Source organism: Podarcis filfolensis (assembly GCF_964270895.1).
Source record: "Podarcis filfolensis genome assembly, chromosome: 8".
NCBI classification, from domain to species: domain Eukaryota; kingdom Metazoa; phylum Chordata; class Lepidosauria; order Squamata; family Lacertidae; genus Podarcis; species Podarcis filfolensis.
The window spans coordinates 22,727,185-22,754,730 of record NC_139611.1 but is presented as its reverse complement, the minus strand read 5'-3'; the positions used below and the strand labels follow the sequence as shown (position 1 = coordinate 22,754,730).

Genomic DNA, 27,546 nt, shown 5'->3' with positions numbered 1-27,546 from the left:
GCCAAGCCTAAGGCCTGGTGCATTGTATCATTGGCCTCTCCATCTGAAGTTTCAGCCAAGTCAGAAAAGCTAGTCGTGATCTCAAACCACACTACGGGAGAAATTTCAACTTGAACTAAGAAGCACTGTGGAGAAAGGGGTTGGTGATGCTGCCCTGGAAAATATTTGTAGATATCAATGCCCTATGAAGTCCATCAGAGCAATGTTGCATCATCACATAGGGGTTTTGAGGAGGAGGAATCGCACCCTTAATTTTCACCCACTCCCTTAAAAATCACCCTGTATAGGACCTCAGTTTTACTGCCCAAAACTGTGGTGGCAAAATGGTGGCATTTGGGAGCTGGGGCAGCAAAAAAAACCCCACCCTTGTTTATTTTGATAACGGCAGGCTGAGCATGTGAAACTAAATGATGGACCTGAATGATGGTGAGTTGGTGAAGGGCAATACAATGAATCTAAATCAAGCCAAATGGAATCCCCCGTCCCCAAATATCTCTTGGTCCTCTTTTCACGTGGATGTTTTAAATTAGCTTCCCAATGGCTTTCTGTTTCCCCTAGCTTGCCCAGCTGGTTTTCATGGAGTTGGTTGCCAGGAGCTGTGCGACTGTCAGAACGGAGCCACGTGTGACCCAACGACAGGGGAATGTGTGTGTCCCCCGGGTTTCTACGGCAACCAGTGTCAGAAAGGTATGGAACTTTCCGGAAAGGAAAAGTAGCTGCAGAAAGCAGGATTTGAGTTCCTCTTGTGTCAGCTGATGTTGAGGGGGAATTGCGGATCTGTTTGGGCAGCGTCTCTGCCCACCTGCATGGGGCAACGTTGGGGAAAACCTACCTGCCAAAGTTGGGCTGTGGGAGAGAGAAATATCTGGCCCACTTGGCCAAAAAGCTTCTCAGCCCCTGCTATATATATACTATTTAGGAGGATAGTGGGCCATTCCACCCAGGTCTGAGCCATTTCATCTGTTTCTTTAACTGTCAATGGGGTGGTAGTCTCGTTTTAATTTTGATTTCCTTGGTTTGAAGGAATGCTCTGGTTGAAAGGATATCTTTCTCTTGCCCTATGGCTGTAACAGTGATGTGGCAGAGATTTGGTTTGGTCCGCACTTTAGCACACTGCCTGAAGCAGTATTCAAATTGAAACTTGGGCTGTCCTTTGAAATTTGCATGCCTCTGAATTTTGTGGTGCTCTTCTTCAACTAAGCAAGGTGTACAAAACTCTGCATTAGGAGAAAGTGTGTAAAGAAATGCATGCATTAGTGAAAATGACATTACCGTATTTTTCACTCCATTGGACGCACCCGACCATAGGGCGCATCTAGTTTTTAGAGGAGGAAAACAAGGAAAAAATATTCTGAATCAAATGTTGTATAAACTACTGTATTTAATAAACAACCGGTATATTAGAATCACATTACAGCCATGTAAAGTGAACAGCAGTCAACAATGGCATTAAGAACCATCATCACTGTCATTAACAAATGAAGAGAGACTTTAAGGTTTGAGTACTCTTCTAGTCTTCTGTGAATCCCAAGAACTCATCACTGCTAAAGTCAGAATTTATGAAGCTCAGTTGCTCACAGTCACTGACATCACTTTCTTCGCTATCTTCATGTAAAATACCATCTTCGTATCCATCCAAAGCATTGCTAATGCCACATTTTTTCCTCTCAATCCTCTTCCTCCCCTTTCTCAGCGAACAGCCTGGCAGCTGCTCGCAAACATTCCATTTACTTGAATTACAGTCAAGAAACAGCCAAGCAGAGCTTCTCAGCGGCAGGCTGGGGAGGCTTTCCTTTTCCCCACTTTTTTCTCTCCCCCCCCCCCAAGCAGAACAGTCCCCTTTTCCAGCCTCCTCCTCTTCATCCCTTTCACCCATACTCCTCAGGTGACGTCTGCAATTTCTCCCCATCACTGCTCCCTCTCCTTTGCCCTCTACCATCACTCTCCACTCATGGCAACATATGGTACCTCATCTCCCTTCACCCAGCTTCTTGGTCCCCCTCCTCTCCGTCCTCTTCCTCCCCTCTCTCAGTGAACAGCCTGCCCACTGCTCCAAACCTTGAGGGGAAGGGCAGGCTGCTGGCAGAGCAGCACCCCCCCAACCCCATTCAGTAGCCCTGGAGCGTGGGGCATGGGCGCACAGCCTTCCCGTTGCTCCAAAGCTTCCCGGGGCTGCAGAGGGAAGCCGAGGCTGCCGGCAGATAAGCGCGGCTCTCCCCCCACCCCATTCAGCAGCCCAGGAGTGCGCGGCATGGGCACACAGCCCTCCCCTTGCTCCAAAGCTTCCCGGGGCTGCAGAGGGAAGCCGAGGCTGCCGGCAGACGAGCGAGGCTCCACCACCACTACCAAAGACCAGTCCAAGAGTGTGCCGCACTCCGGCAATTTAGCTCCAGGGACCACACATTCGCTCCATAGGACGCACAGACATTTCCCCTTACTTTTTAAGAGTAAAAAAGTGCGTCCAATGGTGCGAAAAATACGGTATATTAGGGGAAGCTGCTTGCAAATGTACGCTGAAATTTGGATTAATTTTTTTTGAGATTACATCAGAGCCAGTAAAGCAAATAAATACATATACCCATAACACCATAACATTAGAACAAATTGAAAGCAGCACAAGGTTGAACAGTATCATTAAAATTACTATTCAGAAACATTATGAAGGAAACCCATTTTCCCAAGAACCTATTAGGTTGGTTTATGTGTATTAAGATACCATATTTTTTTGCCCTATAGGGCGCACCTAGTTTTTTTGGGGGGAAATAAATAAAAAAAATTATTTTCCACCCCAGCCGCGGGGCTGGGGCGGGGGAAACCCAAGCTTCTCCCGACCCCAGCCCCCAGAACAGGCTGCTATCCGCAAGGCTTGCGGATAGCTTTCTGAAGCCTGGAGAGCGAGAGGGGTCGGTGCGCACTGACCCCTCTCGCTCTCCAGGCTTCAGCGAAAGCTTGCATTCGCCCCATAGGACGCACACACATTTCCCCTTCATTTTTGGAGGGGAAAAAGTGCGTCCTATAGGGCGAAAAATACGGAAATTTGAGTACTATAGACCAGATTTTTTTGAACCATTCACATTTAGTAGGAGATACATACACCCCCTGCCCCAATTTTTAGCTACAATAATCTTTACAGCAGTTAAATGATTGATTACTTATGTCTTGCCTTGCTTATCTTCCGGGATAACATCCTTCAGGTAGCATAGCAGCAGTAATTTACGGTCTAAGGGCGTATGATATCCTTACATGTCACAAACATGGGCCTGTACAGATTTCCAAATAGTTTGCGTTTGAAAGCAACTCCGAAAAATGGGTATGTTGTCTGCTCTATTTAAAACATCTGGGGGCTGGGGGGAGGGGAGCAGACTGTAAAGAAGGATTTTTTAAAAATAAATAATTGCAAACTGCTACAGAAATATAGAGAACTGAGCATACTGGAAAGATGAGAAACTGGGGGGGGGGGAGGGAGAAATGAAAGATTAATTTGCCTACCTTTAGTAACAATGGATATCTCTTTCGTGGCCACAGTGTGTGACGTGGGGACATACGGAGACAAGTGTCAACATCGGTGTGACTGTGAGGGGAACGCTCCATGCGAGGCAACCAGTGGCCGCTGCCTCTGTCCTCCTGGGAAAACGGGTGCCAAGTGTGACGTGGGTGAGTGCGTGTAGCATCTTTGCATCATCTTTACAAAGAAACAAGTCACACCTTGTTGAGGGCAGGAGTGGGCTGGCTTCCATATGGCTGGGCCAGCAATGCAAATAGGTCCTTTTCAGCTGCAGCAAGTTGGAAACTCTGAGTTGTCTGTTAGTCCTTCACACCTGAGCACTTCGCGGCCTGCAGGTACACAGGTGCACTAGGCGATCCGATACCTGCTGGCCTCTAGGAGCTTTTTGTACATGGAAATGTACCTGGAAATTGCCCCTGCAGCCCCAAAGTTATATTAATCAGCAGCTTACAGGAGTAATGGACTGCTTTGGCTGTTGCAGCAGTGCTCACTTTTTTGCACTAGGAAGAATGTGAAGGTGGGCAACTTAGGAAGTCACCTGAGTATTGGGTCTATCTAGCTCAGTAAAGTCTGCACTGATTGGCAGTGGCATCCCAAAATTTCAGGCAGGAGTTTTCCCTGCATCTACCTGGAGCCACCAGGGATTGAACATGGGACCTTTTCTGCATGCAAAGCAGATGCTCTACCACAGAGCTATGGCCCTTCCCCTTTCGGTTGCTTTAAAGAAATTTCGTGTTCATCATCCCAAGTTTAGTCTGTGTATCAGTTGGGATCATGGAGCTGGCAGGGACCCTGAGGATCATCTGGTCCAACCCCTTGCAATGCAGGACAATGCAGCTGTCCCATAAGGGAACTGAACCTGCAACCTTGGTGTTACCAGTATCATGCTCTAACCAACTGAGCTATCCAGGATTCCCCGCCACACCCAAGGTTAACAATCAGGTTCTGCCCCCTTAAGTGTCTTGCCATGGACTGATGGAAACCTGCCAATCTTATGCTAAGGGGGTGGGAGCCAGCTTTGGCAAGTGAGTCAAACCCAACAGGGTCCTGAGTTCCTCACCTCTGCCATACCGGGCAGACCCTGTTGCTATGGGGTTACCTCCTCTGCTAAGTCAAGGCCTCCTGGTCTTGTTTTAAATGCATGTGGCAGAATCTTTGCTTCCCCGGGTGAGATGCCCTCCTAGCATTGCGCCATCTGTGATTTGACTTGTTCCTCTTGCTTACCCAGATTGCCCACTGAAGAAATTCGGTCCAGATTGTGCTCTGACGTGCGAGTGCTCCATGTCCAACGCTTACTGCAATGCCCAGAACGGCCGCTGCGTTTGCCTCAACGGTTACATAGGGGCGATGTGTCGAGAAGGTAAGAAATCCTGGATTTCTTTGAGTTTATCTGTGTGCAGCAGCCTGCTTTGGCCTCCATCATTCCACTTGTTCAGCTGCTAGTAGGGAAATGACCTGCTTCCATAATACCAGGTGAGGAAAGTGAGGGAGAATCTTTACAGCTGACAATGTGGGTTTGTTGGTTTTTTACTTTCAGTGTGATGTGTGTGTGGTAATATATATAAGCGCATGCTAGGGGAAAATGACTGTTGTTGGTTGGAAGATACTAAAAGTATTGAGGTTCTGAAAGGTTTAAGTCTGGCAAATACAAAATGGCATCTAATTATATCCAAACATAAGTGAAAATGTGTTTCTTGATCTCAGGAACCATTATGCAATATTTGGTTACAATAACTTAAGAGGTGTCCAAAATCATAGTGAACAAATAACTTTCCAAAATATATAGGAGATATATATATATAAAATCACATACAAACATGCACATAAACACCCATGTTAGGTGGTCATATTCAAGGAGATCATTTCCCCACCAGCACCTGCAGAATAAAGTACCGTATTTTTTGCTCTATAAGACGCACCAGACCACAAGACGCACCTAGTTTTTGGAGGAGGAAAACAAGAAAAAAAAAATTCTGAATCTCAGAAGCCAGAACAGCAAGAGGGACCGCTTCGCAGCGAAAGCAGCGATCCCTCTTGCTGTTCTGGCTTCTGGGATAGCTGCGCAGCCTGCATTCGCTCCATAAGACGCACACACATTTCCTCTTATTTTTTAGGAGGGGGAAAGTGAGTCTTATAGAGCAAAAAATACGGTAGTCAAGTCCAAAAAAGGCTGCAGCACTTGTACTTTATACAAATCCATCGTGTGTATACAAACAGAGAGACTGAGAAAAGTTTGTGTAGGTATCTCTTTCTCTATAATAATTGTACTGGTCTGTCGTTACACTGCAATGGTTGTCTGAGCACCTAGGGAGTGCAAAACACACATACTGAGCAGAGTTTTGAAAGCCAGCCCTTGTAGGAATCCACCTCAGACCCCAAATGGGAGAGGGAAGTGCTGCCATGATATGCTAAGAGGCTTGCCCTCCCTCAATTTCCCTCTCGCTCACGTACTAGAAAAGGCTTCTCTTAGTACCAGAGATAGAAAGAATAATTGGTGAGTTTTGTGTGTGTAAGAGAGAGAAGAGCTTTTTTTTTCAGGGGGAACTCAGTTCCGGCATCTCTCTGTCTGAAAATAAGAAAAAAAAATTTGGAGGGAACACCAAATGTTGTCATCGCTCAGGGTGTCATATCACCAAAGTCTCTCCCTCCCATTGTTCTTTTCATGGGAAGCTCTGGGAAGGGAAGCTGAGGCAGGCAGATGGGGGTGTTTGTGTCCCACACATAGGGGTGACACTGCTGAGAAGAGGAGAGGAGAACACCCCCACCGAGAGCCCATCAGGGATGCTTTTCATGCAAGAAAAGTGATGAATCAAGGCAGTGATCCAAGGGACAGCATTGTTGGTTTCTCCCAAATAACCTGTGATCCTTAGTCCATCTTAACCCAGTGCTTTTTTTCTGGGGGTACTCAAGGATACACAGTACCAGCACCCTTTTCTTCTAGAAGAAAAGCACTGTCCAGTGCAGTGGTAGTCAACCTTTTTATACCTACCGCCCACCAGTGCTCGATGGAAGGAGGATTCAGCTTGTGACATAGAACCCCCTACCGCCCACCTAGAATCCTGAAATGCCCACTAGTGGGCGGTAGGGACCAAGCTGACAACCCCTGGTCTAGTGTCTGTAGGCTTAGCTTTTCCTGGTTTTGTTTGGGTGGGTGGAAATCAGGATCTCCGGTTCAGATGTAATACTTCGTGGTTTCTTACCACGGTCATGGAAGGAAGGAACCAACTGGGAGTACTCAGGCTTCATCCCAATATGATTTTGGACCTAGGTCATGTCCACACTTATGAGTGTCGGACTAGGACATGGGGGACCAGGGCTTAAATCCCCACTAGGCCACAGGGATGCACACCACCTTGAACTCCTTGCAAATAAAAAAGGTGACATAGAATTGTGATGAAATAAATTTGACAGCTAGATGAAGGGACAGAACAAAACTAACACATCTTCACTTTCAGGTGGCCTACCACAGCTGCTAACCCACACGAGACGACAACCAGAACAATGTGAGTTGTTTTTTTTTTATATATATATATCTGGCTGATTTGGGGAGCAAGGGGCGTCAGAATGTAGGATGCAGCCTTGGACCAAATTAGACCACGGGCCCACCTAGCTCCATAGGGTCTACAATTCAGTGATGGCCAAACTTGGCCCTCCTCCAGCTGTTTTGGGACTACAATTCCCATCATCCCTGTCTTGTTAGCTAGGGATCATGGGGGTTGTGGCCCAAAAACAGCTGGAGGGCCAAGTTTGGCCATCACTGGTCTATATCAACCTTGGGTTCCCAGATGATGTTAGACCACAACACCCACCCTCCCTGGCTAGCAGGGCCAGTGCTGAGGGATAATGGGAGTTGCAGTCCAACAACATTTGAAGACCCCAAGAAAGCCTGGGTCATGTATTGATACATCACCCAGGACCAGTATGAGGGCAAGACTGCCAGGTGAAGTAGTCTGGTCCTCATTGTGCCAGCAGGCAGCTTCTTTAAATTGCTCCACTGAGGGGGTGGGCACAGCTGTCTGTACCTCTGGGGAGCAGTATAACAAAAATCCAGGAGGCGGCGGTTTGATCAGCTGAACAGGCAGGCAGTTTAAGGAAGCCTGCTTCTTGGCTGATCAAGCCTCCACAGACCAGGTGGGGGCTTCATTCATCTGATCGCTGAGGGGCAGGGGCAGCTGCACACCCCTCAGCAGAGCAGTATAAAGATGCCACCCACCTGTACAGTGGCAGTGCCTGAGGCCACCGTGCAAACAGTGTTCACACAGCTTACTCCCTGCCGCCTTCTCCCAGGAGGGAACCCTGTGAATGGAGCCCAGCAGGTTCTGTGGGCTTGGTCGCCATTGGGCAGGCTGTGTTTTTCCTCCCCTGGGAGTAAAGATGCAGCGCACCTGCTTGGGCAAAAGCAGGCAGGTGTCTTTGAGGGAGCCCCCCTCTGGCTCGCCTCACTACAGTAGCTTGTTCCCTCCACACGCTGGGTGCTGGGAACAAGCTGCATCAGCCCTGGCCTCCCACAAGCAAGTGAAGGGAGTGACCAGTCTCCTTCAAAGTGCCCAACTGGGAAGGAAAAGTCAGGCTGCACCTTCCTGCCCACAACCCTACCATCTGGCTAAGGGGCTTCCTTAGCCAAAGGGCTGGGCACTGTATCTGGCTGTTTCATCCTCCCCTAGGGTAGCAAGGAAGAAGCAGCCTGATACATTTCAGATTTCATGATGTGCTAGTATACTGCAGTATTTAGATGCTGATATATCACAATGCTGAAAACCAAACACCGCCCAGCCGTAGTAACTGGAGATGTCGGGGACTGAACCCGGGATCCTCTGCATGCATGGCAGAGGCTCCACCACTGAACTATATAGCCCTGTTGCTGAGTCCCTGCCTCTAACACATTATAACTTTCCTCTTACAGCTGCACAGTCTCGGACTTTTTACCGGGCTTCCTCCAGGGTGGTTGCCCCATCTGTGAAGCACTAGTTTCTGGACTCATCACTTCCAGCGCAGACTTGGGCAGAAGCTGCAAGGGTTGGCTGCCAAGTATGGAACTAGCTCACCTGACTTGCGACATGCCAGCTTGCAGATCTGACACCTCAAGAGAGCAACAAATCCAAGATTTTGCCCAGAGGAGCTGTCGTCCTGCACAGACTGAGTGAAAACAATTCAAAACAAGCGCATATCCGCTTCAATCCAACAAGGCAGTGTGGAAAACCTCCCCCCCCCTCCTCCATCTCATCCACTCACAAAATCTGGAAACCATTTTTAAGCATAGCCATTTTTTCTCTGAGCTTCTGGACTTAAAAAGAGCAAAAGCTTGTAATTATGAATTATTCTTGTTTGCCTGGAATTATTAATAGCAGGATTCTGTATTTATGTAAAGGTATTATTTATGGGCAGGTGTATCAAAAGTTGCATCTTCTTACTTGCTACGCAAAAGGCCCTATGGGTCTGTGTAGCCCTGGAAAGTGTGGGAGACAGAGGGTGGAAGTTTGTTTGTTTGAAACACAACATCCCTGGCACTTGAGATAGAATGATCTCAACTCCCCATACTTAGCTAGCCAAGAGCTTGAGAGTGGCAAGCTGCTGGGAGGTGTGTGTGTGTGGGGAGAGTATAGCCCCTTTTAACCCCCAGAAGGCCCCAGGTGCAAAAAACATGGCACTACAAAGGTGCAGACTGTTTTGCTGCCTTTCCATGATCTGGCCTAAGGGGTTTGTAGAAGAATCGTAGCCTGGCACCTCAGATGCACCAGCCAGCCTGAGATTATTTCACATAAAAAGTCTGTTGGGTTGCTTACTTTAGGTTACCTTTTGCATATACAAAGGAGCCATTAAGCCTGCAATCTAAAGCCTAAAGACATCAGACTTGGGGAAGGTTGTTTTAACTGCCTGGCTTTGCATAAGATGAATTGATGCCAGTGGCTCCACCTTTCGCCCACCTGGTTCTCTCCTGCTGTTTTGGACTACAACACCCATTATCCCCCACTAATATATCATCAGAGAGAGATTGCAAGAGGCAGGGGCTTGTGAAATGCTATAGGGACATCTCTTCTGCTGTGATCCTTGCTTTCCCATCATTGAAGAGGGAAAAGACCGTGGAACTTGTTCCGAGCAAGAGCTAAAAAGTTGTTAGATTAATTCATGCATGAGCCCTATGGTTGTTGGGTTTTTTGTTAAGCGTGCTTTTTCCTCCTTGTTTTAGAGTCTTTTATAAGCTTTTTGCCTGGCCTTTCCCTATACAGCCATGAGGGAAAGCCGCTTGCTGTTTTTAAACAGAAACTTGGAACTCTGCCGGTTCTGAAACATGCTTGGTGGCCCACGAACTTTCTGCTGCATCTCCGACAGCCTACATTGTACTTGCAATGAAGTACTTTTGTGAAGACTCTAAGCGATTTGGGAACCAAGACAGGATGAAAAGGACAGGGTTTTATCATCCTGCATGGCACCAGGAGGGGTCAGAACACCTAGGGAAGTCTTCCTTTTTAAAGCAGCGATGGCACAGAAATTGGTTAATTACAGGACAGCAACAACCAAACAATTCAGGAATTTCACCCCCAAATACACATCTTCACCCTTTCCCTCAATCTTTATCCTGCGAAAGGTGAGGTAGGTTTGCAGCAAAGGCATCATCATCTTACCTTGAACATCCATTGCCATCCATCTGGAAAACAGATGTTCCCAGAGCTTCCGATAAGGAACTCCACTGAGCCAGAAGACATGGGATACGCTCACTGCCCAAGCTCCTTTTTACAAGGGCTAAGTCTTGGGAAATAAAGAGAGAGTCAGTTAAAAGCTGAGCTACTGTAGCAAAGAGAGAGACAGAGCGAAAGAACTCACCATCACCACTGAGATTTTATCATGTGTCATGCTTAAGAACTTGAACCTGGCTTTAGAAAGTAATCAGAAACTGTGGAGCTGTACAGTGTTTTATATGTGAAGGTTTTAGCTTTCATACTTGTGCTTGGGGACAACACATCAGAAACTTTCCCCAGCTAAAATTTAATAGAGCAGAGTTTTGCCTTTTCAGCTTAATGGAAGTTTTTATTTGCAAGATTAGTGCTCCTTTGTCCATAATGCCCTAGCCTGTTTTAAAAGCACCACCTACCTGCTATCTACCCTCTTGGCTGTCCCCTCAGAGTTGTGTTTTACCCCCAAGCAGATCCGTAGAAATTAATGGACTTAAGTCAGTCATGCCTGTTACATTTACTTTGTGTTGGACTAAGACTGGAAACAATCCATGACCTCTGACTTACTCCTGCCATCAGTTTACAGATCTTTGTTTTTTCCCAGCTGCAATACTGCAGAACGTCTTGCCATACGTCTGACAAAATTATAATGTTGTCACTTGCTTCTATTAAAATGTATATTTATATTTATATATTGTATACACTTTATGCTGTCCTCCGTGAAGGTGGCAGATTTTTGGCACGCGGTATTATGTCCAACACAAAAATAAAAATTAATTTGGGGTCGTTCCCCCCTGCCCAAAATAACAATAATCACGTTGCACACATAGATGGCCTCTCTGCCCTCCCCAGTTCTATAATATTGAATACCACCAACCTGAATGGCTCTAAAAGAGGATGAGACAAATTCACCAAAGGCAAGGGGACTGATGGCTACTAAGCTGCGGTCAGGGGCAGTGAATGCTTCTGTATACCAGCTGTTGCTGGAAACCGCAGAAGGGAAGGTTGCACTTGCAAACTTCCCACAGGGATCTGGGTCGGCCACTGTGAGAACAAGAATCTGGACTGGATAGGCCATCGGCCTGATCCTGCAGTCTCTTATGTTCTCATCTCATTGTCCACATCTTTATCAGGATAATTTTGTCATACCTCCTCCCCATCACCAGATTTGGCCTTGAGCTGGTTTTAGCCTTAAAAATCATCAAGTGCAAAGTGACTAACACACAATCTTATGCAGATCTACTCAGTAATAATAATAATAATAATAATAATAATAATAATAATAATAATAATTTATTATTTCTACAGCCACTCTGTAGCCATTTATTATTTCCACTCTGTAGCCATTTATTAGTTCCCCAGCCACTCTGGGCGGCTTCCAACAAAAGCTTTAAAATGCATTAAAACATCAGTCATTAAAAACCTCCCTAAACAGGACTGCCTTCAGATGTCTTCTAAAAGTCAGATAGTTGTTTATTTCTTTGACATCTGATGGGAGGGCATTCCACAGGGTGGGCACCACTACCGAAAAGCCCGTCTGCCTGGTTCCCTGTAACCTCACTTCTCACAGAGAGGGAGCCGCCAGAAGGCCCTTGGCGCTGGACCTCAGTGTCCAGGTATACAGTGTTCAAGCATACTCAGAAGGCAGCCCTGCAGAATTCAGTGGACCTTACTTCCCAGCTGCAGGGAATATGAATGCAGTCTAAGAAACTGAACCTGCACAGTAGGGTGTCCCTGTGGCAAATACTGCATGTGCCGCAAGTTTGCTGGGTAGCATTAAGGAAGCTGTTATCTGAGCTTCAATCTGCTCCCCGTCCTGCAATAATCTGCAATATGGGGGGGGGGATCATGGTAATACTGACTTACCTTACAGGGTGCTTGCGAAGACTGCATTCGGGGCCTGCATATGAACTGCTCTGAATACCTGACAGTGCTACAAAGATGTTTCTTTTTTAAAATATTACTTGAAACAACTATTTTAGATCATTTTAAAAAGCAGCCAGCAAGGTTTTTAAAAACACATTTTAGAAGCTTGCAAAAATAAAGTTCTATCCTGGTGCCTACATTTAGGAGCTTTAGGGCATTTCCCCATAGTGCGCACACACACACACACAGCTTCTTACAACAGATTATTTGCAGATTTATGAACTGCTCCCCAACCGTACGTTCTGACAGCTAATTACAGATAAGATGTGAGAAAGATAAAATGTTAATGATTACAAACTCAAGTTGGCTAAGCCCATTTCTACAACTGTGCCAAATAGTGGAATGGGCTGTCTCAAGGTGAGGATCTCTTCTTTGCTAGAGGTTTTTCAATAGAGGTTGGGTGGCCACCTGCCAGAGGTTATTTAGCTATGATAATTGCACTGGGTTGGACTCGATGACCCTTGGAATCCCTTCCAACTCTATAATTATGGTAGTATTTTCCCACAAAGTGACTGAGCCACACTTTAGGGAAAGCTTCCTTGAAACAAAAATCGTAGGGCAAACTACGGAAGAAACACCACTTTAGTTTCAAATATGTTGTATATGAAATATAACCAAGGTGGCACTCAGACAGCATTTTGTTCCATTTCCTTACCTGAGCCTGTGTTCTTTCATGTGGCATAAAGGCCACTTTTGGAAATCTAGTGGACGTTTAGCGCTCACTTCGGCGTTAATTGCTCCCACAAAATATCCGTTTGCAACTCTGTCGACCTGGAAAATGGCAAGAGTTTTTTGCGCTGTAATTTCCTGCAGTAGAAAAGGAATATCAGAAACTGAGACAGAAATGTCATTGTTATCGCCAATACAATCCACACCACATCTCAATGCACCCCAGGTCTTAACAACTCCTTGGGTACTCTACCCCTTAAAGCAAAAGCTTCAGATCCTGGGTTGAAGTAGGAAGGCTCAGTGGTGAGAGCACCTGCTTGGCATGCAGAAGGTCCCAGGTTCCATCCCCAACATCTCTGGGCAGGGCTGGGAGAGAGATACCTTCCTGAAACTGCGGAGAGCTGCTGCCAGTCAGGGTGGACAATTCTGAGCTAGATGGACCGATGGTCTTCCTGTGTAGAAATAACAAACGCTCCGCACCTCGTTCCAAATCATACAAGAGTTTAATCAGCTTAAATAGATATACAGCAAGACGCACCACTCATTTTCTAAAACTACCCTCCAAGCTCACAGGAACTGCAGGAAACAGGGTTACTACAGCAATGCAATTTGTCCCAATCAAAACCACTCCGGTCCACTTGCTAGACTCATGCAGATCCAGAATGCGCAGGGTAATTACAGTGGTCAGACACAGGAAAACAAACTACTTGGAGGGGGTTATGTTAACGATGAAGTCTAAAAACAGAGTTACACATACTGTATAAAAGGCAGGCGCACTTATTAAAACGCCCTGAACAAAAATGATTTTAAAACCGGTACACCCAAGAGTCAGCATTAGATACTAAACCCAGATTCATTGTAGCCCATAAACTAGACATACATCAAAAGGCGGCCAAGATAAATAAGGCTGCAAGCCCATGCACACTTACCTAAAAGTAAGCCTCACTGGACTCAGCGGAGCTTACTTTTGTGCAAGACATGTTTAGGGTTGCACCGTAAAGGTCACACTGGAAACCACCATGCTAAAAAGAATAAAATGGTGCCAGCGCAATGTATTCAGACTAGGAGGAGTCCATTCAAAAGTTTTCAAAGGCATTGTTCTTCCAACTATAAGCATCACACAGCACTACTGAGGTGCAATGGCTTAATGGCTCATGAACATATATTGGATTCGCCACATCTGTGCAAATTGGCAAAGGAGGGTGGAGGGAGGTGTAAGGCTCTGCAAACATCTAACTGATTGCACAGGAATGTGTCCTCGTTGCTGCGGGTTTGGGGGTGGGGGCAGGAAATTGCAAAATTAAAAGCCAGCTTCTATAATTGGTGGGTCACATAACCCCGTTTTCCCTGAGCATTGCAGCTTCCACAATACACACACACAAACACACCACGATGAGATGCTGACATGAATCTGGGCAGAACATTATCTGTACATCATCTTAACCAACAACAGACCACAGAAGATAAGGGCAGGGGCGAAGAACGCCAGCGAAACACCATCTTCAGACAACCAGGTGAACAACTGTGTCCTTTTGTGGAGGGGGGGGGGAAGCGGGGAGATGCCTCAACCCAGGTGGTCCCTCAACAAAGGTGCGTCCATTGTGCGGCACGGCTGGAAGGTCATTCATCTCTTTGGACGGCGGCTACCTTACAAGCCAGGCAAGAGCTCACTTCCGACCCAGGAGGGACATTGAGAGGCAGTCAGCAACCCAGGTCTGTCTTCCCAGGCCATACAGCTGGCTTTGTGTCCCAAGTGCTCCAGCGGACTAATGTTCGACATGCTCCAGCATTCACACATCTGTCTCTATGCGCAACCGTTCCATGCGCTGAACATTGCGCTCCACGGCGCTGCGGTTGGTGATCTCCTGGGCACAGGCTTGGGGGAACCAGCCCTTCTCGCCGTCACGCAGACGCTCACCTAAGTACCAGCCTGGAAGGAGGAGAGAGAAGGGGCACTTGATCCACTGCTCCTAGCCTGGGGTGGCATTCAATATTGCCTCCACTTCAAAAAGAGCAAAGTTAAGCTAAAACATTCAGTTGCAGATTCTGCAAACATAAACACAAGCTTTTAATTTTCCATAGAGACTACAAAACTTTTTTTTTAATCATCCCTATATTCTACTAAAAGTTCAAACTGCAATAAAAAATGCTTATTAGATGAACTGGACACGTGCGTTTCAACATTTCGGCAGCCAAACATTTGCAATCCTAGGCCTTGGTATAAAAAAACATCATAACTGGAGTAGTGCTAAGACTTCCCAACACAAGATGTTTATATCTCTTGTAGTACGAACATGATTATTTTTAAAAAAATCATTAAGAAGCCATACAGCAGCGTGACTGTACACACTTGCAATTTTCAAAAGTCTATTGTGCTGTATTTAGGATATGGAGGGTATCAATCATGGTTTCCTAAACTCAGTCTTTCTGAAGTGGCATTTTGTTAAGAGAGAGGAACTTTGTTTCTGTTTATAATATTCACTGCACAGGTGGTGACGATTTCTCTCTCTTTTCAAGTCCTGAGGGCCACATTCCCTCATTAGTAATCTTCCAGGGGCCAGCAGCTGGCAGGGCAAGACGCAACAAATGGAGCTTAGATTCCAGGCATTAAAAAGCCAGAGATCTCTACACCCATCCAGGCAAACATCACAGCTGAAGGACATGTTTCAGCTGAGCAAAGACACTTGCGAAGTGTGTGGAGTAGGGTCTGGAGAGGTTCCTCACACACACACCCCACAATCACACCTACAAACTGGGTGTAAAGCCCTGGCAGATCCTACTCCAGGTCCTCTCAAACTGGTCCCATAAATCTACCTCTGGAAACCAATCTCTTTCCAAAGCACACTTACCTTCCTCCCTGGTCAGGACTAGAACAACATCGCCTTGCTGGAGGGAAATCTCATCCGTCTGCTTGGCCAAGTAAGCCCGTACAATCTCCACCTGCTTGAGATCTTGGAGAAACAGAGGGACTCAGAGTGAGTGGCAGTGTGGAGACAAAAGGGGCAAAGAGAGAGAGAGAAGAAGAAAAAGAACAATGCAAGCATTCCTTTCTCCCTCCTATTCTTTTAGAAGACCTTTAAAAGCATGAAGTTCAAAATCAATTCAATGATAAGAATATAAGTGGGAGCTGCAAAGAAAAATAAATGCTGCAGCATGAACTCATGTCCTAGTAGAATTTCTCTCGTTCTAGGTTCTTGCCACTCATGCCCTTTGCAAAGATACTGCAAGGCACGGGTGGATAACCTATATCTGGCTTGCAGATCATCTCCCCACGCCTGCCAGGCCAAAGCACACCATCACCTGATGTCACAGTGTCATTTAGTGGAAGATGGGTGGGACTCCTTGTCATTCACCCAACAATGTGATGACATCAGGTGATGCTTTGCTTTGAAGCCCCGACAGTCAGGACTTCAAAGCACAGTGCAAACAACCCCGTGCTGCTCTTTGAACCTCTGAGAAGCGGAGGTTCAAGGAGCGACCCCGGGAGGGAGAAGCGGTCTTCATTCAGTGGAAACTGCTTCCCTTTCCTGGAGTGAGGCATGCTCCCACTGCCGATATTATTAAAATATTATTATTTTATGCACTGTGACTTGCCGTTGTTTTATTGATTATAGTTTAGAAATTATTTATTATAATTGTTAATATGCTGATATTTAATATGATTCTATATCATTCTAATGGATTGTTGAAAATTACTTTATTTGATATAAGTTGCTTATTTTAAAGTTATGTTCTCTTATCATATTTTTGTATTGGATTTGATTGTTATAAGGTGTACATTCTTTGTTTCTTCAGCTTGTAAACCGCCTTGGGTATTGCAAAATAGAAATATGGTATACAAATTAAAAGTGAAATAAAAATCAGTCATTGGGTGGTTGGGAATGTGCCATTCTCCAGCAAAGGAGCAATCAAGAGAGCTCATTTTAAGCTCCTGATTGTTCCTTCAGAGGCCTGCACTTACCAGACTTCAGGTGCAGGACAGGTGGGACTTAAGAGCCTTGACCCATGGACCCGAGATTCCCCACTCCTAGTCTAAGGAGCTGAAGTAGGGCAAAACCCACCACATCAACTTCCTGTTTTCCTTTCTCTGCTCAACGGGCAACATTCAGTGGCTATTCACAATGCTCAATCCTCATTGGACCTTTCTTTTAAGAGTGTGTGTTTGCACTTTGGTAAACCTTCAGATTATTCCAAGCTCTACCAATACCTCCCCTCCCATCTCTCAGTGGCTCCATTTTTGCTGGCATGGGCCACCTGCACTTGTTATTAGAGGAGCATCAAATGTGTGGGGATTGAAGCAAGGCAGGTCCCCATATCTCGAGTTGTGGGGGGCCTTCTTCGTCCGGTTGAAATGTATTGAACCAAAGAAACATGGGAAATATTGGGCAAAGATATAGGGAATGCTTCTGTCAAAGTCCCCCTCTCCCTCTCTTCCTTTCCAAGGACACAATTTTCAGTTTGGCAGGCAAAAGACTTTCAAGAACGATAGTTATTCCCACACTGAATTAACATTCAGATTCTGGCTGACTTCTGGGGAGCAGGCAGCTCTCTGGCTAGCCTGCCCTGTAGAGATTTGGGGAAGCTGGTCAAGCAGGGAGACTTTGAGACATTAGTGAATCAATTACATAAGGAGACTCCGGCTGCTGAATCAGGCCAATGGCTCAATTAGTCCAGCATCCTGTTCCCACAGTCGCCAAACAGATGCTCATTATGGGAAGCCCACAAGCAGGACCTGAGTGAAACAGCAACTCTCCCTGCCTGCGAGTCACAGCGACTGGTATTCAGAAGATACTACCTTAAATAGTGGAGGGAGAACACTGCTTTTGAGTTTAGATCCATAGATTGCATTGACATGAATTTAGATGCAACTAGCTTTCTATTTTGATTCCATGGTTTTTGTTTTCTGTTTTGAGACTATGCTACGGTTTCGTTATACAGTGGTACCTCGGGTTAAGAACTTAATTCGTTCCAGAGGTCCGTTCTTAACATGAAACTGTTCTTAACCTGAAGCACCACTTTAGCTAATGGGGCCTCCAGCTGCTGCCAAAGCACAATTTCTGTTCTCATCCTGAAGCAAAGTTCTTAACCCGAGGTACTATTTCTGGGTTAGCGGAGTCTGAAACCTGAAGCGTATGTAACTTGAAGTGTATGTAACCCGAGGCACCACTGTATTGACTTTCCATTCCGATACTTTCCATTAACTGAACTGTTTCCTGGTTTGCTCATCAAGCACTTTGGGTTTCCCTTGGAAAGCAAACCAGCATATTAAAATGAAAAAAATGCCGGTCTATATAACCTGTTGGCTTCCTGCCTAACCTGCTGCCAACAAAGGGAGGGGCTGCATCTCAGTGGCAGAGCAGATGCTTTGCATGCAGAAGGTCCCAGGGTCAATCCCTAAGCAAGTCCAGGCAGGCTTGTAACCCTGAAGAGCCACACTGCACATAATAGAATCATAGAACTGTGGAGTTGGCAGGCACCCTGAGGGTCAGCTAGTCCAACCCCCTGCAACACAGGAACCTTCTGCCCAAGTGAGGCTCGAACCCATGACCCCAAGATTAAAAGTCTCATGCTCCACCAGCTGAGCTATGAGTTAGATGGACCAAAGGACAGACTCAGCATAAGGCAGCATCCTGGGGGCGGTGGAATGAAAACATGAAAGTGCCCCATTTCCTGCAAACACTGAACATTCGCAACAAAAGAAATTCAACTTGCTATATTCTCTGGAATTGAGCTCTTCCCTAGACAGCCAAACTCCGCATGAACCACCAGAGGGAGCACTAATCTCAGTTCCTTTTTGGATTTTTGCTCTCTGCACTCAAGGGTGGAAAAAGCCACATTCCTTGTTTAGCACTGTCCTCCCCCCCTCAGATCAGGGAGAACAGAGGGCAAGGCATCTCTTAAAGGGGCAGAGCCAAGACCAACACCCTCCCTTGCAGAGAACCTGAATGGATCCCCTTTTTCAGGTAAGGGGTTGGAACACTCCCAGATTCTTTTGATCCTTTGCAGTGAGAAGCACCTTCAGGCTGGCTTCAAAACTACCCCAGAACATTCGCCTGCTCTTTGAGGAAGCACGTGGGAACATCCAGACAGCACTGGTTCTAAAACTGTAACTTGAAACATCATCTGTGTTTAGATGCCAAGCAAAAACCCTTTATTTTTATCCATGATTTGGGCTCTTCATCTGGAGGACAATAGGTATTACTTGTGGCTCCATTATTTTTATCTTCCAGTGGGGTGGGGAGCTCTGTGTCTGACCTGCCTTTTGTATATAAAACGGACAGGTGGTTTTAGGTTTTCATTTGGTTCTGGTTTTCATACATCAGGCCTAACATATGCACCATTTTGTAAGCTGCTTTGGGTCACCTCTTGTGGAAAAAGCAACCGATAAATGCTAACACTGCTAACAACAATGTTAATAATAACTATGATGATGATGCTAATAGCTTGCGACAGGCACGGCCAAGGTGTTGCCCTCCAGACATCATGAGACTACATCTCCCACCAGCCCCTGCCAGCATGGTCATTGGTCAGGGATGATGGGAGTTGTAGTCCAGCACAAAACATCCAGAGGGCAGCATGTTGGCTACCCCTGGGCTTAGGGCCTCAGGATGGGCTATACCCACCCAGTGATCTCCATCCACTAGAACAAGGGCTTTTGCAGTTGAAGAAGGCAAGTTTTAATACTGCACAACAGAGGAATCCAAAGGAAGGCGCAGGAACTCGTTGTGCACTCTAGAAACCTGCTTATATGTTCTCTTGGGCAACAACATTCCGCAGTTGCAAAGGATTTTGTCAGTGGAACCAGTGTACCATTAAATAGAACGGATGCTATGGGAAAGTGGTGGACTCTCCTTCACTGGAGGTTGGATGGTCATCTATTGGGGACTCTTTGGTTGAGATTCTTGCATTGCAGGGGGTTGGACTAGATGACCCCCAGCGTCCCTTCCAACTCTACAGTTCTATGCTTCTATAAGCACAGCACTGGATGCAACCACTTAATCCAGCCCTGGAGGGGAACAATGACAACTTTAGAGTCCAACAACAAGGGGGTGGAGGGAAGGAGCTCCAGCCCTGTTTTAGAGCCACTATTCAAGACTTAATTCAGCTCTCCATAAATACAGCAAGTTCTTTTTAAGAGAAGCGCAAGATTTTCAAAGAAGAAGAAGTTGTACCTCCTTTGTTGGCAGTGTCCTTCTCCTTGTCTTCCCTGTGCATCAGTGCCCTGATCCATCGGGCACGGTCGCTCCTGCCAAAAGCACAGAATTCAAAGCATTTACAAAGCAAATATATTGTTGTGAGTTTGGGGAGTGTAGGGTCAGTCTGGATGATACCCCCAAGTCCCTTCCCGTTCTTGAGATCCTGTATCTGTCTGGGTAGAATGCATAAAAGCAAGCTTGCCAAACCAGTTCCTTTATCAAGTTAATGGCTTTGGCTGTTAAGTACCGTGATTTAGCATGACAAAAGAATTTGCTATTTTAACACAGAGGAAAACGGGTGGGCTGCCACATTGGAGAACTATAAGCCAGTGTAATGGCTTTAGGGGTTGCTTGTGCGTAAGTTACTGCCGCTCTGGGCTAGGTTGCCTGGTTAAACCATTTCTCTCTGGACAGCCATCCACTCAGTCGCTAGCAGAATCCATCAGTGGGCGTTTCTTGAACCTCTTCCAGCAAAGAAGTTCTTTGACGCCAAGTTGCCGCCTACTTTCCCTGCGTGGAAGTCTTCTGTGCAGGGTGGGTGTGGGTAGCGGAGGACCTGTGCTCTCCTCGCTGGTCTCCTGCGAAGAGTCCTGGAGCCTCCTCTCTGCTTCCCCCATCGGCCCCCCTCTATCCCTGGTGTTGCGCTGATTTTCTTCCCCAGCCGGAGACCTGCCTCTCTCCCTGCTTGGCCCCTCTCCAGCATCGCTGTGGAGCCTCGCCTCCTCCTCTAGTTCCGATGGCAGTTCCCTGACAGCCAGAGTTGTGGCAAAGGAGTGGGAATCAGTCTGGAAGCTGGAGACACAGAGACTTACTTGCTCCATGCTGGACTTTGCAGCTTCCCATAGGAAACCTCATGAAGAAGCAAGATCTGTTGGGAAGTTAATGCTGTGAGCCCTTCCATCCTATGCTCAGGTTGTAAAGGTAAAGGTAAAAGGGACCCCTGACCATTAGGTCCAGTCATGGCCGACTCTGGGGTTGTGGTCCTCATCTCACTTTCTTGGCCGAGGGAGCCAGCGTACAGCTTCCGGGTCATGTGGCCAGCATGACTAAGCCGCTTCTGGCGAACCAGAGCAGCACACGGAAATGCCATTTACCTTCCTGCTGGAGCGGTACCTATTTATCTACTTGCACTTTAACATGCTTTCGAACTGCTAGGTTGGCAGGAGCAGGGACCGAGCAACAGGAGCTCACCCCGTCACGGGGATTCGAACCACCGACCTTCTGATCAGCAAGTCCTAGGCTCTGTGGTTTAACCCACAGTGCCACCCGCGTCCCCAGGTTGTATAGATATGCAAATAAAATAGTATCTTCTAAATGCATCACCATCTCCAGTGACCTTCATTCCAAGGAATCTGAACCCTGGAAAAATCCCTTAGGACCCCTGGAGTCTCTCACTCCTCAGAGTCTGGGGTGGCATGTAGCAACATATGGGCTGTATTCTGTGTTAGTCCTACCCAAAGCGGACCCACTAAAAGCAACGGACCCAAGTTAGGCATGGTCGTTAATTTCAGTGGGTCTATTCTGAATATTTGTTTGTTTGTTTGTTGCCCTTCTGACTGGTTTGCCTGAGCCTCTCTGGGCAGCTTCCAACAGATTAAAACATCAAGTGCAGTAAAACATCATTAGTAGGACTAAGGTGGGCTACAACCCTATATATTTAATGCATTTTATCCCACTGCCTTGCAAATATATACCCCGCTACCTTCAGGCTTAGACAAATATACAGAAATGAGGGATGCAAGCGAAGAGGAAGAAAGCAAACTCAGGATCAGGAATGAGGAACCTGTGTCCCCCAGATGTTGTTGGACAATGCCCATACTGCCTGGCCATTGGTCATGCTGGCAGGGAACGATGGGAGTTGTAATCCAACAACATCCAACAACTTCTCCACTTCTGCACTAACTCTTAGTTACACAGTTCTTGCAAAGACTGGCTGGATTGGTGGTGGAGCATCTGCTTTGCATGCAGAAGGTCTGAGGTTCAATTCTTGATATCTGCAGGTAGGGGCTGAGAATATCCCCCGTCCGAAACCCTGGAGAACAACTGCCAATCCGTGTAGATGATACTGAGCTGGATGGACACAAGGCTTCATCCCATGAAGGCACAGAGGGCTGAAGGGTAGGGAAAGCCAGGTGCAAACAGCCATCCCCCCAACAGCAAGCACAGAATTCTCTCCAGTGCCCACCTTCCTTTTCACCTCTGCTTGATCACGTGCCCTTGACCCACTGGGCACAACTGCCCCGGAAGGTATCCGGTGACGCCAACCCTCTGCACCAATCAAACCAATACTCACAGGGATTCCGCGGCCAGCACTATTGCCTCCCGCTTGCCTTCGCTGTCCTTGTTCATGGTTACACGGAACAAGTGGCCAAAGCGGAATGCACCACTCAAACCCGGCTTGCCGGGGGGAGAAGAGGGAGTATCCGGGTTTTCAATTTTGTCCACCGAAAGCTGGTCAAGCATGGCGTAGTTGAGAACCATGTAGCTCTCCTCGCTGCAAGAAATAAAAGAGAGCCGGTGAAAGGGACCGGGCACGAGACAAGAGCCAGGAAGAATTGTGTACAGTGGAATTGCACTAACGTTTTACTTGCTACAAAATGGTTTGCGAACAATGAAAGTGTCCCCAAGACAACTGTGATCATTAACTTCCTTCTATAATGGTGGCAGTAGAACCTCCAGATGTTGCTGGACCACAACTCCCATAATCCCCCAACATCTGGGCATGCTGGGTGGGGCTGATGGGATTTGGAGTCCAGCATATTCTGGAAGGCATGAGGCCAGGGAAGGCTGTAAATGAATTAATCGACTGGCTGTGTTGTTTTCGACAGCTTGGGAAAAAGCATCCTAAAATATCCCACAGTTCCCTCCAAAGTTCCCTTCTCATCATCATCATTTGTTTGTATTCTGCCTTGGCTGTTGCACCCTCCCTGTGGAACACCCTCCCATCAAATGTCAAGGAGATAAAGAACTACACAACTTTTAGAAAACATCTGAAGGCAGCCCTGCATCGGGAAGTTTTTAATGTTTGATGTTTGATGGTATTTTTAATATTCTGTTGGGAGCCACCCTGAACAGCTGGGGCAACCCAGCTAGAGGGGCAGGGTATAAATAATAAAATTGTTATTATTATACCATAACGTTATTCCATTCTCAAGGCGGCTTACAACTTGGAAAGATTTACATGATTACAACAATGTAACAAAAGCAGTTGCGAGCCATAAATAAAAACATATCAAAGTGTGTGCCACAAAGTTAAACAATCCCCACACAAGTCATAATAAGATCTAAAAATAAAGATACAAAAAAAAATCAATTATAAAGAACATCAACATTAACAGCTCCAAAATTAAATCTTGACCCCAGCAAACACCCCTAATCAATACCCTGCCCCAAGAGTCTGTAAGCATCCCAAGAAGCAGGTTGTGAAGGACTCTCAACCAAGATGGTATTGGCCTCTTCGCCAGCCTCAACTTTTGTAGCTGGAGTCAGTCAGTCAGTGCCCCTCCCTCCCAACCAGGCAGAAAGAGGCCAGCAAGGAAGGGAGCTGGTCTTGCAGGATTCACGTTGAAGAGCAAGATGGTCCTTCCTTGGGGAAATTCTTCGTTCAAGGCTCTTTGCTTGCTGTAGGACAGGGCTGGAGAACCTGCGGGACCTCCAAGCGTGGATGGACTCCAACTCCCATCAGCCCCAGCCAGCACAATCAATGGTCGGGGTGATGGGAGTTGTAGTCCAGCAACATTTGGAAGACTGCAGGCCTCACAGCCTGCTATAGAATGATTTATAAAATGAAATGAAAAATCAGTCATTCTGGCATTCCGCAGCCAACTCCAGAGAGAGTGACTGAAGCCTGATGTGTGAGAGAGGAAGAGTTTTCCCATGACAGACAGAAGCCTGTCTCCTCTCTGCGCCAAAATTCCCATTAAAGAATCACTTGGGAATGGGCAGGCCACAAACCACATCCCCCTCGGCAGGCACTTCCCACATAAATCAGCCGCTCACCATTCCACAGCGACCAGGCAAGAGGCATTCCAAGAAGGGTGGGGGGAGATTTCCCCCCAAATGACATAAAAAAAAGAATGAGGGAAGGAAAAAACTAGTGAAACAGAGTCTTGGCCAGGACGGCGAATCTCAGAGAAGGAATGTGGGGACAGGGCCACAGTCCCGCAATCTTGCAAAGAGAAAAAACAAAACAAAAAACCAATGTGCAGCTTCTAATGACTTCACATTCCACAAGGAATTCCTCAGCTCCCTCCTTATCGCAAAAGACGGTTCTCAAGTGTTCCTGCACACCAGCGCCTGGCCAGAAACATTCTCGACACCCGACCCCAAGTGACCGAAAACATCCCGAAACTTCAAAACATCAAATGTTAACCCACTGAAGGGGCAATGGTTATAATAGGAGATTGGTAATCTTTGGGTCCATGGGCACATTTGCAAATCTGAGGTAACTTGTCATGAGTATCATATGACTACACACACACACACACACACACACACACACCACATTGTGCTTGCAGGCTTCCCATAATGAAAGGGTGTCTAAAGAGCACCAAAATCTAATGTCGGGGGTGGGGGAGAGAAGAGAGTAAGATGCATCCCACTGACACCAGAACACACTCCTCTGAAGAAGCAGCCATTTCCCTCCATCCAGCAGACCTTCGTGACGCGATTGATGGGGTTGTTTTTTTCCATTTGCAGTTCTGAGCAGCCGTCAAGATAGTCTGCAAAACCTCTTTCCATCAGGGTTTTTCCCCACTGCTGATGCCTCTAGGCGTTAACCAGAAACCCTCACACATCAGGCAGGAAATCTACACAGACTTTTCTTGGGTTTTACCTCAGTCGCTGGGAAGCAGGCCTTAAAAGCACCCATAGACTCAACCCCTCTTAAAGGAATCTATCTAATCTACCTAATTTTCTTTTGTATCACAGAAGGATATCAAGAGTGAGACTAAGAGAGAATTAAACCAGGTTGACTTGGGTTCAAATCCCTGTTCAGCCCTTTTTCGTGTGCCCCGTAGCTGTGGAGGGTGAAAACGTAAGAACAGGCCTTTTTAGTGGTGGCTCCCAGGTTTGTGGGATGTTCTCCCCAGGAAAGCACACCTGGCACGATCACTTCAGTCCTGGAAGGATAAGCACCCAGCACCTATTAATGCAATGGTTTGAGGACTTGCTACATTTAAACATATTTCTTTAAAATATCATGTGTTCATGTGGACAGCTATCTGGACATTTGGATGGCTAATACAGATTTGTATATTTTAAATTAAGATGGACGTGTCAGTGGCTATTGTATTTTCAGCGTGAGATGATGAGGGTTTTTTAATTTCCCATTTTCCCATTTCTGTGTTAAATTTGCTATATTAATTTAAAAAGAGGCATCAACAGGGACTGAGATGGTGTTTGCCAGATGAATAAAGCAGAGCCTTGTTGATGCGCATTGCGAGCGACTTCGTGAGGTAAAAATAAATAAATCATGCACAAAATAAAATTCCCCTACGCAAGGTGAAGTTTGTTCCACTAAAAATGGCCTCACACCTCTTTTTCTTGGTGATGATTAGGACATCGTTGAACACAAAGAGATAGCAGTTCCCACGTCCAGAGCCCTTCCGGAAAATTCCACCTTCTTCCACCAGAGGCATGGAGAGTTCCCCCCTTTTCAGCAGCCACCGGGAAGCAGAAATCAGCGGGAAGTTCTGGGGAAAGACCCAGGGAGACATTGGTCAATATAGCAAAATCTACCAAAGGGTTATACCAAGTACATCATGGAACCAGAAACATTCAGAGTTAGCCAGGGGCAAATCCAAAATGGCACTGTCCCCCAGACTGCTCCCAACTTGAGAAACAGCCCCTCCTCAAAATACTCCCTTTTGTCTCCAAAAGGCCCCGGTGAACATAAGGCCTAGCAACAAGGTGGGCTCTCTGGGTGTAAAGGTGAAGTTTTAGCAACGGCCAACAACTTGGATGTTTTTAAAAGGGATTTAGACACAACAACCCTGTGAGGTAGGTTAGGGAGAAGGACAGCAGTTGGCCCAAGGTCACCAAGGGAGGCTGAGTGAGGATTCACAGGCCCCTAAGTCCACCAGTACGCCACAACTTGCCATCAAGCCTAAGGGGCAGAGCCGCGCTGGAAAAAAAAAGATTTACACCTTCCAAATCTCACACCTTGATCTTTCCAAACTCCAGCTGCTTCTGCAACGTGTACATCTGCTCAGTTCTCTCCATGGTGTGGGCACCCTCGTTGCACCTCTTCACGAGCTGGGGTGTAAAGGAGAGGCAGAAACATACTTTTGTAAATGCAACATCGTCTCTATCGTCATCTCCTGCACAAGTGCAGGAAAAATAGTAATGGTGCAAAACGGGAGTGCTCCTGTGCACCTCTCCAGCCTGCCAGTCCTAACCCTCCTCAGTGACACTCCATTCCATGCCTTTGGCTCCATTCTATTTCCCATCCCACCTGGTTTTCTGGGTCTCCCCCCTCCAGTCCATCAGTCAGCATTCCATGCTCACTGAGCATGCTTAGTCCTCACTGGGCTGTTTCCCTCCTCCCTTTTTGGGGGGACAGGTATGGGTTGGGCACATCTGCAAAAGTTGGGGTTCCCCAGAGTCTGCTGGTCCTTCCACTTTTTGCACATGTGTAATTCAGTTTTAGCCCTATCTGCAACAGCACTCAAACCCCAAACGCTGGAATTAGAGCAGGCATGTCCAAGGTCTGTTTTGGGGGCCTAATCCGGCACACTGGTTGGTTTATTTCCTGGGGTAAAATCCAAAAAAACCCTCAACAACTTCAACCCTAAAAAAAGCTGAACAACTTAAAATTAAATCCTTCAATCCTAAAAAAAGGTCAACAACTCTGGTCGGCCCTTCACTTCATCAAATCTTGCCCTCTTTGAAAAAAGTTTGGACACCACTGAATTAGAGGAATGGGTTGCTAAAGTGTGTCTTGCTGCAATCTCTTGTTAAAGGTTTGACAGGAACAGCCCCTCCCTAATTTCAGACGCCTCTTGAAAACTATTGTGGCCTTGACAATATGAAATTTTCTATCAGAATTTATTGATTTGTTCTGATTGGTTCCAGTCCACACATGAGAGCCTAGCTGCCAAGAAAGCATCTCATTAGATTAAACATTGAGCGACCAATTCTGGGGCTCCCCCAAACAACCAGCTTATGGAGCATTCATCCTCATATGCTTGCGGGAAGCTTAAGTGGAGGTTAGACTATGTCCAGTCCTTATTGAGCATCCATTCCAATTTGCTCTATGGAGCATTTGTTCCTATTTTCAGGAGGGTTATATGGCAATAAACATTCATCCTGATTTGCTTGTAAGGTGTTTACATGTCTTCCCATTAACCATCTATCCACCACACGATTCTCAACCAATTTGCCTCCCATCACTTTCCTAACTGCAGAAAAGCCCGCTTCATTCTTGAAAAAAATGTGATCACACAAAGAGAGCTGGAGAAAGTCTCTTACCTTACTGATGGCCTTCAAAGCCTGAGTCGCTGCTTCGTAAGCTCTACTATGCATCTGGGTTTTCTGGCAGACAGTCTGAAATGGAACAGAACATCCACACCACTTCATT

The 27,546-nt window shown here is 46.5% G+C and overlaps 2 protein-coding genes across 6 annotated transcripts in view; one reads left to right on the top strand and one right to left on the bottom strand.

The window, feature by feature from the left end:
• Positions 1–10,866, top strand: part of MEGF6 (multiple EGF like domains 6) — a 206,646-nt gene extending 195,780 nt beyond the window's left edge. For all 5 annotated transcript variants that reach the window (XM_083628414.1, XM_083628413.1, XM_083628415.1 and 2 more), the window contains 5 exons: positions 559–687; positions 3,526–3,654; positions 4,734–4,865; positions 6,961–7,008; positions 8,409–10,866. In XM_083628414.1, the coding sequence (XP_083484540.1) occupies positions 559–687; positions 3,526–3,654; positions 4,734–4,865; positions 6,961–7,008; positions 8,409–8,473 (503 nt within the window). In that variant the 3' untranslated portion in view covers positions 8,474–10,866. The remainder of the gene's footprint in view (positions 1–558; positions 688–3,525; positions 3,655–4,733; positions 4,866–6,960; positions 7,009–8,408) is intronic.
• A 2,389-nt stretch (positions 10,867–13,255) lies between these two features.
• The window catches only part of ARHGEF16 (Rho guanine nucleotide exchange factor 16), a 37,278-nt gene continuing 22,987 nt past the window's right edge, over positions 13,256–27,546 (bottom strand). The window contains exons 9-15 of the mRNA XM_083628682.1: positions 27,438–27,512; positions 26,130–26,222; positions 25,503–25,660; positions 22,261–22,461; positions 19,944–20,017; positions 15,621–15,722; positions 13,256–14,701 (exon numbers count right to left, since the gene is read on the bottom strand). Of these exons, the coding sequence (XP_083484808.1) occupies positions 14,562–14,701; positions 15,621–15,722; positions 19,944–20,017; positions 22,261–22,461; positions 25,503–25,660; positions 26,130–26,222; positions 27,438–27,512 (843 nt within the window). The 3' untranslated portion in view covers positions 13,256–14,561. The remainder of the gene's footprint in view (positions 14,702–15,620; positions 15,723–19,943; positions 20,018–22,260; positions 22,462–25,502; positions 25,661–26,129; positions 26,223–27,437; positions 27,513–27,546) is intronic.